Source organism: Cibotium barometz, chromosome 13, assembly GCF_041138505.1.
Source record: "Cibotium barometz isolate CiBa-2024 chromosome 13, ASM4113850v1, whole genome shotgun sequence".
NCBI lineage: Eukaryota > Viridiplantae > Streptophyta > Polypodiopsida > Cyatheales > Cibotiaceae > Cibotium > Cibotium barometz.
In genome coordinates, this window is record NC_141058.1 from 38341739 (window position 1) to 38353476 (window position 11738).

At 41.7% G+C, this 11738-nt stretch overlaps 2 protein-coding genes across 2 annotated transcripts; both read left to right on the forward strand.

The window, feature by feature from the left end:
• The first annotated feature begins 398 nt into the window (after positions 1-398).
• Positions 399-831, forward strand: LOC147632664 (uncharacterized). Its single transcript, XM_086806907.1, has one exon. The coding sequence runs from the start codon at positions 408-410 to the stop codon at positions 825-827; it is 420 nt and encodes a 139-aa protein (XP_086663033.1). The 5' UTR covers positions 399-407; the 3' UTR covers positions 828-831.
• A 7621-nt stretch (positions 832-8452) lies between these two features.
• Positions 8453-8898, forward strand: LOC147632665 (uncharacterized). Its single transcript, XM_086807033.1, has one exon. It carries the CDS (start codon positions 8485-8487, stop codon positions 8896-8898), a length of 414 nt encoding a protein of 137 aa, XP_086663159.1. The 5' UTR covers positions 8453-8484.
• The last annotated feature ends 2840 nt before the right edge of the window (positions 8899-11738 follow it).

The following is an 11738-nucleotide window of genomic DNA, read 5'->3' on the forward strand; positions in this document are numbered from 1 at the left end:
AATAAGACGAGCTGAGACTGAGCTAGGTCTCAAAGCCTCTGTACATAAGTGTGGTGTGAATTATGGAGTTTTATGCTTATGGTAGACCTTGTAGTAGGGAACACCCTTCTCAACATGTATGGAAATGTGAGAGTATGTATGATGTAAGGATTGGCTTTGAAAGAATGCCCTTTTGAGATATCGTGTCTTGGAATGCCATGATTTCTGTGCTTGCTCAGAATCGATATAATCAGAATGCTTTGGATTTTTTTTCAACTGATGCTACTGGAAGGTTTGATGCCAGAAGATTTCAAGTCAGGAGGGAGTTCAAACTTAGTACCTCTACTAGTTGCTGCATTTGCTGCTCGCCTCTTCTTCTCAATGCGCCCTTTTCCATCTCACACACACTCTCTCTCTCTCTCACAGATATGGCTTCCCAAAAGGGTTCAACTACTGTTGCCGATGCTATAAAAGACATTGAGCTAGAAAAGGTGCAGGGTGCTTCAGAAGCTAAGTTTGTGAAAGTGGGCTCTTTTTGGGAGAATCAGACCGCTGTTATCCACATTCTTCGGAGATTTGGGTGCAAGCTATGCAGAGCCAATGCCTTGGAGCTGCAGAAGATTGTCCCCACTTTGGAGGCAAACAATGTGCGGGTTGTGGCCGTCGGGATTGAAAAGCTTGGCCTTGAGGAGTTTCAACAAGGTGGCTATTGGGATAGAGAGCTTTACATCGATAATGCGAAGAAGATACATCAGGCATTGAACATTAAGTCAGTGGGAATTCTAAGTGTGGCTAAGATGCTTTACGATGTCCGTGATGCTATCAAGAAAGCCATGGCTAAGGTCTGAAGGTGTTTTCTCTATAAGGGGTTGTGTCTGTGTATTTTGGTTCTGCACCATGGCCTTCGCCGGCGAGGTCTTCTTCCTCAAGCTTATGGCGATAAATACTGGGCCGCCTTAACGGCGACCAGCAGTAGCACCCCTCCAGCAGTTGGAGACGAACACGCAAGGTGGTGGCTTGCGTGGCAAAAGTATAAAGGATTTTTTTAAAAAAGGGAATATCCGAATATTAAGGGAGGCGCAGCGTATTTTTTAAATTGGGGAATCCGGATTTTTGGCTGCAAAAGGGGATGGGACCGAATTCCCTACGGGGGAAAGAGAGAAAAACCAGACAGACGGCGCATACTGTAGGGGGTGTGTGCAAAAATCAGAACCAGAGCTGAATAAACCAGAGATTCAAAAATCATGATGGCGGCTACTGTATAGGGCATCTTGGGTTTTGAATTAAAGGGGAAATAAAGCGCTATCGAAGGACATGAACTTCAAAAAAATCCCACTATACATGATGAATACTGATTTTGGCATACTGCAGTGAAGAAGCCGTATGGGAATAGCGAAATCCATAAATTCGCTTCCTTTTTTTTACTCTCAGATAAGTGATTTTTTTTGTTGTTACTTACGATTTGAAAAATTGTATAGTCTAGGAACCCTTTAAGGTTTTTGAGAACGGGAAGGCTTTGGGAAAAAGGTTTTTATGGTTTTTGAGAGTCTTGGAATAAGAAAGCATCAAAATACAAAGAGATTCCTGGGATTTGGATTTTATTTTCTACTCGGTTGGATTTTGGAATGCTAGACATGGAGTTTTCTAAAATCACATGAATATGTTGTACATATCCCATATGTCATCTTTTGCTTTGTGAGTTGTTGGAATCTGAAAGCAGGTTTACACGAGATCAAGAGACACCTTGAATTGATGGAATTGGCATTATATGATATATGTGATGTGAATGGTCACATGTATATGGAAATCTTTTGTAGATTGTATTATGCCTACATGTGATATGTTTGAAGCATTTGGAAAAAGAATCAGGAGATCTATGCTTGGAACTGGCCATGCTCTTGACACACAATTTATGTGCAATCATCAAGCTGAATTTGGGAATGTATTGAAGTGAATTGGCACATGTACATGTCAACAAAAATGGTGATGTCTTATGCTCCTGGAAGAGCTATCTGTTTTGTTTCCTTGCTGGAATTTTGAAGCTACTCTCACAGCCTGAAGTCCCGCACTTGCCCAGTGATACCGTCCACGTCACAACAACTTTTTTGGTGAACCTGACCCGAAACTGCTGGGGTGGGAGTGTGGTGAAATACACAGTGCAAGCTATGGCTGAGAATCCTGAGGGACAGGGGGTTCATTTTGACCCGAGGGTTATGCAAATGTTTCAAATGTTTACTATGTATATGCAACAGCAGCAAGCTGCTGAGAGGGGGCAAATTTCCATGACTAAAGCACTGCAGTCAATTGTGAAAAAGGTGGATCAATTTGATGGTAAGGACATCACAAAGTACCTGCGCAATTACACAAAGGAAATTGAGCTAAACAGGGTAACTGAGGAGGATATGGTTCGAAGCTTTGAGCTGGTATGTGTTCCTGAAATAAGAGAGCGCATAAGAGGATTACAGGCAGCACATGGTGGCAGAAATTGTTCAAGCTTACTTTGAAGGATGATTATTTCATGGAGGATTCTGAGCGGGTGACCAAGCGAACTTTCTTGGAATGGGTCACAAAACCCAAAATGGGAATTTATGCCACAGAGTTGCTAAGAGAGTTTGAGAAGCGCTATGCCCAGCTATCAAGGATAGAGCGCACAACTTTGGACAGGGAAAAAACAGAGCTCTTCTTACAAGCAGCTAGGAAAGATCTCCAAGAAAAACTGGAAATTCTCCTTGAGGATAAGGATACAGAGCAGGGGCTAAAGAGTGATTGGAATGATGTCGAGGATGCGGTCACTATGTTAGCAAAGCGGCAGCGAAGAAGGGATAAAATGGTGATGAGCTCGGCAACTCCTATAACTGATGTTACCCCTGAGAATCTACCAAAACCAGCTGCAAAGGTAGAAGGGCCGATGGATGAGCTTATTAAGGGCATGCGAGACATAAAACTGAAGATGTCCAAGATTGAGGAAAAAGGGCTACCATTAGGGCAGGCTTCTATGCAAAGGCCTCAAAGCAAAGCAGGGTTTACTTTCAGATGTATATGGTGTGATGACCCAGAACATGCAAAGAAAGACTGTGCTAGCTATAAAGAAGCCCTCAGAAATCAACTTGTGTTTTTCAAAGATGGGAAAATCCACCTTACAGAGACTGGTCTTCCATTAAGCACAAACTTTGGAAAAGGAGGAATGAAAAAGCTGGTTGAAGACATGGTTGCTGGACATGCCATCTTTATGGTTGAGGCAGCAACCTATGGGTTAAAGGTTGGTCAATCAAAGCAGGAATCTGAGAATGATGAAGATTATGAGAATGAAGATTTTTGGCCATCAACAATGGAGCTAATTGCATCAAAGAAGGTGTCTAAACAGGCTTTGCATGAGGCAGGTGAAGCGTAAGAGGGAAAATGAGGAAGGAGGGCCATCAAAAAGGGTTACTCATGGTAGTGAAAAGAAGGATCTTGGGCCATCACATATGCCTCCACCGCATAGCAGACCTCCACAGGAAGTATCAATGGAAGAAGTGCCAGCAAAAATGAAGCATGAGAGAGAGAAGGGTAAAGGGAAAAGTCCACTCTACAAGCTTCAATCTGATATTGAAGCCGCAATAGACCTCAAAAAGGTGCTTGAAGAGAGGATTCTAAACAGTAGGGTGGAATTTACACTAGTGGGGATTGCAAAGAAAGAATTCCATGATGAGATAATTGATATTATACGAAGGAAAAGGCAGTCCATAATTGAATCTATTCCATCACAAGGGGAGACAAGCACTTCCAAGACTCATGGAGTACAGGTACAGCAAAAGGAAGAGAGAGAGAATGTGGTGGAATGTAATCACTCTGCTGAAGGGGCACGACAAGTGCGCTTTGTGGATGAGGATGATGAAAAAGAAGTTCTTACAAAGAGTCATTACTCCAGGAGCCATTGGGCAAGGGCCACCACTGAAACCCTTGTCAAGATAGGTGACTTGGAAGAGCCGTATGTCGCTCTAATCGACCATGGGTCTGAAATAAATCTTATGGCTAAAAATCTCTACAACAAATGTAAGTGGCCAATGGATGTAGATCATGGGTGGATGATTAAAGCAGCTAATAACTCATCTGGAGAGCTCTATGCAGCATGTCCAAATGTAAGGGTAACTATAGGGGATGTGAAAGATGATCAGAACTTCTTTGTTCAGGAAATGTCATCGTATCCCCTCATCCTTGGGCAACCCTACATTACACCTGTGAGGATGGAAACAAAAGTTTTGGATGATGGCTCGGCATATGCAAGAATAAGGAGTAAAGATGGCAAGAAAGCTATTCAGTTCTTGACAGTTTGCATTAACCATGAAAGGAACCATGAGTCTCTTCGAGCACAGTCACTCCCAAAGATAAATAGAGAATTCATGAACTACAGGGAGATGAGGGATTTTGGCCAGGTGCCATTGTAAAGTGGGATTCCAATGGTACAAGGGAAAATGAGTTCTTGCAGGACTCAATCAATGTAAATAACTTTTCAGCAAATTTTCAGGGATTTTCTAGCTATGGGTCACTGGTCTTTGTAAAAAGCAAGGATTTGAAGCGTGGCATGCGTCGACATGTACAAAATGAACAAAAAAGTCTTGAGCAGTGTGGTCTTTTGGAGAAGAATGAGTTTATTTCAGGGGTGCTTGATGAGGTATCATTTGTGGATACTATGGGTGTGCCTTTTGCAATGGAAAGAGCATGCTTACAGGGTGGAAATGAGATGATAGAGGTGTCATCTATGGGGATGTATGATATAATCTGGGAATTTGAGGAGATGGAATGTAAAAACATGAATTGTGAGATGGATGCTCATGTTGATACAAAGTATAAAACGGTTGCAAAGAAGGTGAAACCAGTTGCCTTGCCCTTGCCACCAGGAAGCAAGGAGAGAATAGATGAAGCCTCTATGCAACCGAATCTCAGAGATCCGAAGAAAATTGGGCATAAGTTTACACTGGAAACCCTAAAAGAGCTGAAGATTGGTGAAAAGGATTTTTTGTTACCAGTTGAAAGGGAATGCTTTGAGGAGATGCTTGTAAAACATGGGAAAGCCTTTGCTTTTCAGCCGCATGAGATAGGTTGCATTGATCCAAGTGTAACAGCGCCAATGGTGATCTTCACTGTTCCACATGTGCCCTGGAACCTGCGGCGGCGGTCGATTCTAGTACCAAAGGCTCTCTTGCCAAAGCTGATGGAATTACTAAAAGAAAAGATCAGGATGGGAATTTTAGAGCCATCATGCGCTCCATATTCCAACAGATGGTTTACCGTGCCAAAGAAAAATAGAACATTGCGCTTCATTCAAGACATGCAACCAACAAGGTCACAATCAGGAATGTGGGAGCAGGTCCAATTGTGGATGAGTTTGCAGAAGCATTTGCAGGGAAAGCTATATACTCTATGGGTGATCTGTATTCGGGATATGATCAGTTTCAGCTGGATATACAAAGCAGGGACTTGACCACAATGAAAACTCCTTTGGGATTGGTAAGGATGTGTACCTTACCACAGGGAGCCGCCAACTCAGTGGCGCATATGATGAATGGAATGAATAAAGTCTTGCGAGACTTCATACCACAAATAACTATGCCTTTTCTGGATGATGTGCCAATAAAAGGCTGTGATGAGAAAGATAAAGATGGGGATTTGGATTCGAAGGGATGCCGCAAGTTTGTGGTAAATCATATAAAAGATTGTGATATGATTCTATCCAGGCTTGAAGAGGTGAATCTTACTTTGTCTGGATCGAAATCAGTGTTTGGGGTTGGTGAAGTGCTAATTGTGGGGCATCTTTGTAGTACTAATGGACGCCGACCTTGTCCAGCTAAGATAGACGCAATACAAAGAATGAAAGAGATATGCATTAATGTTACAGAGCTGAGGAGATTTCTTGGTGCATGTGTCTTTTATGTTATATGGATCCCACATTATGCACATGTAGCAGATCCTCTTTATCAACTTTTGAGGAAAAATCAAAATTTTTTGTGGAGTGCAGCACATATTAAAGCTATGCGGAAGCTGAAATATCTGCTCCAATCATCACCTACTCTAAGGAAGGCAGATTATGAGTGTGGCAGGCCTGTGATTGTTACAGTTGATACTAGTCCTACTGGGATAGGATGGGCAGTAGGACAAGATGATGAGGATGATCACAGGTATGTAATCAGATTTGGAGCAAAGGTATTAAGCATTCGTCAGCGAAAATATCCGCAGATCAAGAGGGAGTTATGGGGAATAGTCACTGCTCTAAAATGTGAAAAAGAATATCTTATTGGGGCATCTGTACTTGTGGAAACTGATTGCTTGCCACTCCTTGGGATGATTGCAAGCTGCACCACTCCAGATATCGCTATGCTTAGGTGGATTGTCTATATCAAGTCACTAAATCCTGAGTTTAAGCATATTACAGGAAAAGATAACCCAGTTGCAGATATGCTATCAAGAGCCAGGTATGAAGATGAAGAAGGGATGATTAGTGACATTGAGGATGTAGGTACAAAGTTCTATACTACTGCATATGCAAAGGGGGACCATACTTGCCTATCAAATGCACTTGAGTCTTTTACTGAGGAAATGTATGAAGGAGATTGGTTGCTTATTGGTCAATACTTGAGTACTCTGACAAGACAGGAAAATTGGTCTGACTCAGAATTTAAGAGGATCCGCAGAAAAGCATATGGGTATTTTCTAAAGGATGGGTACTTGTGAAGAATTCCATGAGAGTCTCTGGGATGGACATCGAAGTGTGTGGGCCACCTTTACCAAAATAAAGCAAAGATATTGGTGGAAAGGAATGTACAAGGATGTTTCCCAATATGTGGAAACATGCATGATATGTCAAATGTACTCAAATGTGCGACATAGTGATGGCTTGCAACCAACCTACCCACCTGCCATGCACTACAAATGGGTAGTGGATCTAGTTACAATGCCTTTGGGAATTTGGCAGATGCGGTACATAGCACTTGCAAGAGAAGATTTGACAAATCAGGTGGAAGGGCGTGCTCTTAGAACAAAGAGTACGGAAACAATATGCAAATTTCTCTTGGAAGATGTGATTTGCCGGTATGGTTGTGTTGGAAAAATAATAGCTGACAGAGGTGAGCTAGATGTTGAAGAAGCAAGGGAATTCTTCTCTAGAATTGGCATCAAATTGGCCCTAACATGTGCTTACAACCCTAAGGGCAATGGTAAAAGTGAGCGAGGACATCCTCCAATCATTAAAGCTTTGGCTAAGGCATGCAGAGGAAGAATGCGAGAGTGGCCAAGGCTGCTACCATATGCCTTGTGGGCTAACCGTACAACTCATAGCTCAGTGATATATGCCTGTAGAATTAATGTATGGTCAGAAGCCAGTAATGCTAGTTGAAGAAGTAGTTCCAACTTGGAATGTATTACCCTGGGTGGAAGGATTGAATAGGGAAGACCTCCTTGCATTGCGAATAAGGTAGCTGGAGAGGAGGCCTGAAGATGTAGAGCTTGCTAAAGCTCATTTGAAAGATGCAAGGTTGAAAAATAAAGAAAGATTTGATAGAAGACACAGACTCCGGCCAAAATCTATTGAAGAAGGTGATTGGGTCCTAATGTATGATAGTAGTCTTGACAACCAGTTCACTGTTCAAAGAAAGTTTGTTAAAAGATGGTTTGGCCCTTACATTGTCAAGCATGTGCATGGAAATGCCACGTACACCCTGTGTGAACTTGATGGAACAGAGATAAAGAATCTTGTAGAGCAGGCAAAAGGATCAAGATGTTTAAAAGAAGGCATGACAGTGATCCTTTTGATTCACAGGAGACTCAGGATGAGAGGCTTGACAGTGATAGCATGGATATGGTTGAAGAGGAAGAAGATGATCTTCCTGGTAATGTAGAAGATGAAGACGACATCCAGATATATGTGGACCTTGATGACGATTTGGCACATACCAGAGGATGTGTAGGTTTAGAGGGGGTGGATGTCATGCCATGGCACGTCTATGGTGTGAAACCATGCATATGAGGCCATTTAATGCAAATCCAGATGCATGGGATTAAGTGCCATGACTTGAGTCATTATATGATGCCTAAGTACATATGTTCATATTGTAAATGAGGTTCAATAAGACGAGCTAAGACTGAGCCAGGTCTCAAAGCCTCTGTACATAAGTGTGGTGTGAATTATGGAGTTTTATGCTTATGGTAGACCTTGTAGTAGGGAACACCCTTCTCAACATGTATGGAAATGTGAGAGTATGTATGATGTAAGGATTGGCTTTGAAAGAATGCCCTTTTGAGATATCGTGTCTTAGAATGCCATGATTTCTTTGCTTGCTCAAAATCGATATAATCAGAATGCTTTGGATTTTTTTTCAACTGATGCTACTGGAAGGTTTGATGCCAGAAGATTTCAAGTCAGGAGGGAGTTCAAACTTAGTACCTCTACTAGTTGCTGCATTTGCTGCTCGCCTCTTCTTCTCAACGCGCCCTTTTCCATCTCACACACACTCTCTCTCTCTCACAGATATGGCTTCCCAAAAGGGTTCAACTACTGTTGCCGATGCTATAAAAGACATTGAGCTAGAAAAGGTGCAGGGTGCTTCAGAAGCTAAGTTTGTGAAAGTGGGCTCTTTTTGGGAGAATCAGACCGCTGTTATCCACACTCTTCGGAGATTTGGGTGCAAGCTATGCAGAGCCAATGCCTTGGAGCTCCAGAAGATTGTCCCCACTTTGGAGGCAAACAATGTGCGGGTTGTGGCCGTCGGGATTGACAAGCTTGGCCTTGAGGAGTTTCAACAAGGTGGCTATTGGGATAGAGAGCTTTACATTGATAATGCGAAGAAGATACATCAGGCATTGTCAGTGGGAATTCTAAGTGTGGCGGCTAAGATGCTTTACGATGTCCGTGATGCTATCAAGAAAGCCATGGCTAAGGTCTGAAGGTGTTTTCTCTATAAGGGGTTGTGTCTGTGTATTCTGGTTCTGCACCATGGCCTTCGCCGCGAGGTCTTCTTCCTCAAGCTTATGGCGATCAATACTGGGCTGCCTTAACGACCGGCAGTAGCACCCCTCCAGCAGTTGGAGACGAACACGCAAGGTGGTGGCTTGCGTGACAAAAGTATAAAGGATTTATTTTAAAAAGGGAATATCCGAATATTAAGGGAGGCGCAGCGTATTTTTTAAATTGGGAAATCCGGATTTTTGGCTGCAAAAGGGGATGGGACCGAATTCCCTGCGGGGGAAAGAGAGAAAAACCAGACAGACGGCGCATACTGTAGGGGGTGTGTGCAAAAATCAGAACCAGAGCTGAATACAACCAGAGATTCAAAAATCATGATGGCGGCTACTGTATAGGGCATCTTGGGTTTTGAATTAAAGGGGAAATAAAGCGCTATCGAAGGACATGAACTTCAAAAAAATCCCACTATACATGATGAATACTGATTTTGGCATACTGCAGTGAAGCAGCCGTATGGGAATAGCGAAATCCATAAATTCGCTTCTTTTTTTTTACTCTCAGATAAGTGATTTTTTTTGTTGTTACTTACGATTTGAAAAATCGTATAGTCTAGGAACCCTTTAAGGTTTTTGAGAACGGGAAGGTTTTGGGAAAAAGGTTTTTATGGTTTTTGAGAGTCTTGGAATAAGAAAGCATCAAAATACAAAGAGATTCCTGGGATTTGGATTTTATTTTCTACTCGGTTGGATTTTGGAATGCTAGACATGGATTTTTCTAAAATCACATGAATATGTTGTACATATCCCATATGTCATCTTTTGCTTTGTGAGTTGTTGGAATCTGAAAGCAGGTTTACACGAGATCAAGAGACACCTTGAATTGATGGAATTGGCATTATATGATATATGTGATGTGAATGGTCACATGTATATGGAAATCTTTTGTAGATTGTATTATGCCTACATGTGATATGTTTGAAGCATTTGGAAAAAGAATCAGGAGATCTATGCTTGGAACTGGCCATGCTCTTGACACACAATTTATGTGCAATCATCAAGTTGAATTCGGGAATGTATTGAAGTGAATTGGCACATGTACATGTCAACAAAAATGGTGATGTCTTATGCTCCTGGAAGAGCTATCTGTTTTGTTTCCTTGCTGGAATTTTGAAGCTACTCTCACAGCCAAAAGTCCCACACTTGCCCAGTGATACCGTCCACGTCACGACAACGTGATACATGTAAGGGGTTTTTTAAATACCCTTGGGTGAACCCCGTGAGGTGAGATTATGGGGATGTGACAACCACTTTGGTGTATTAGAGCTATGGCATAGTTATAGCACTAGAGCTGTTAACCCATTTTATGGTTAGGTTGCCACACCTAATTATATGACAAAGCATGAGTAATCTACATAAAATGTCAAGGATGTGGACACACCAAACTCATGTACAAATAAGCCATGAAGTAATGGTATCCAAATCTCAAACTCGGACGAGCACTCGTAAAGGTCTGATGGATAACTAATGGTGTTTCTACTCCAAGAGAGCATGTGGTAGGTGAGTTAGGATGTGCACCCTAGTGTTATAATGCATCAATGTAATATGAAATGAAGTAATGTATAAGAAATAGGCCAAATAGAAGCTTTGGGCATTGTGTGAACACTTATGGCCATGTATATAAGGTAGTTTCTCTCATAATGCAAGTACATTCTCCCATTGTGGAATTGATTCTTCCCTCTTACTAAACCTCTCTCTAAGGCATGCTAGTGAGTGTGTAGAGTGATTCTAGGTGAGAGGAAGGAGTAGTGCAAACATGATGGTGTGAGTGATAATGCTCGCAGGGCGGGAGAAGGTGAATGATATGCTATCCATGGCAATGTTAAGCTTGGACATCAAGGGTGATGAGATCGGCCACATCGAAAAGATCCCCATGACATATTCAAGTAAGTACAGGTGAGTGGTTCCCTTGAAGCTATCTCTTAGCCTTAACATTTTTGGTGCCGTTGCCCCGAGGAGAAATCCCTTGGCTTTATCATTTGTTTTTTCTAATCTATGTTTATCTATTGTTCACACTCTTGAATAGTGGAGTGTCACGAAACCGGAGTGGGATTTGATGGAGATTTGTGTGATTTTTGCTTTCTATTTGCTCTCTTTTATGTGTTAACAGCTTAATCAATAAGAAATTTCATAAAAAACAAAACAAAACTCTTGATTTTGCTAATTTTTCCTAATACACTAGTTTTTTGATTAGTGAAGTCAAGAGACAAAAATCATAAAAAATTAGACTTTATAGGGTGGATTGGGCTCCATTGAACATATATTCATGATCTCCTAAGTTGGAGACCCATACTGGACAATTTGGTTAAGCCAAAACATCAAAAACTTTCCAAATTTTGAAATTTGAATTTTATGCAAAATTACATTTTTGGGTAAAACTTGCAAAATCAAGACCATGATCATGCTTGTGATTATCTTCCCAAGATTCCCACCGTAATTTTTGGGATTACAAGGCCAAAAATGGTAAACCTTATCTTATCTTAATCGACGTGATTCGAAAGTCTCATGAAAAAAATTGACGTTTCTATAGTCACAGCGTATAGACAAATCACAGTGTATGAGTGACGTGATTTTGTAGTTATGAAAAAGTTAGCATGATTCGAGAGTCATGGTAACAATCACAATGGCATATAGATAAATCACGGTATGAAAATGCTCATCATGGGAGAAGGTGAATGGTAAGCTACCCATGGTGGTGTTGAGCTTAGACCTCAAGGGTTACGAGCTTGGCCATCGAAGAGATCCCCGTGACACGTTGAGGTAAG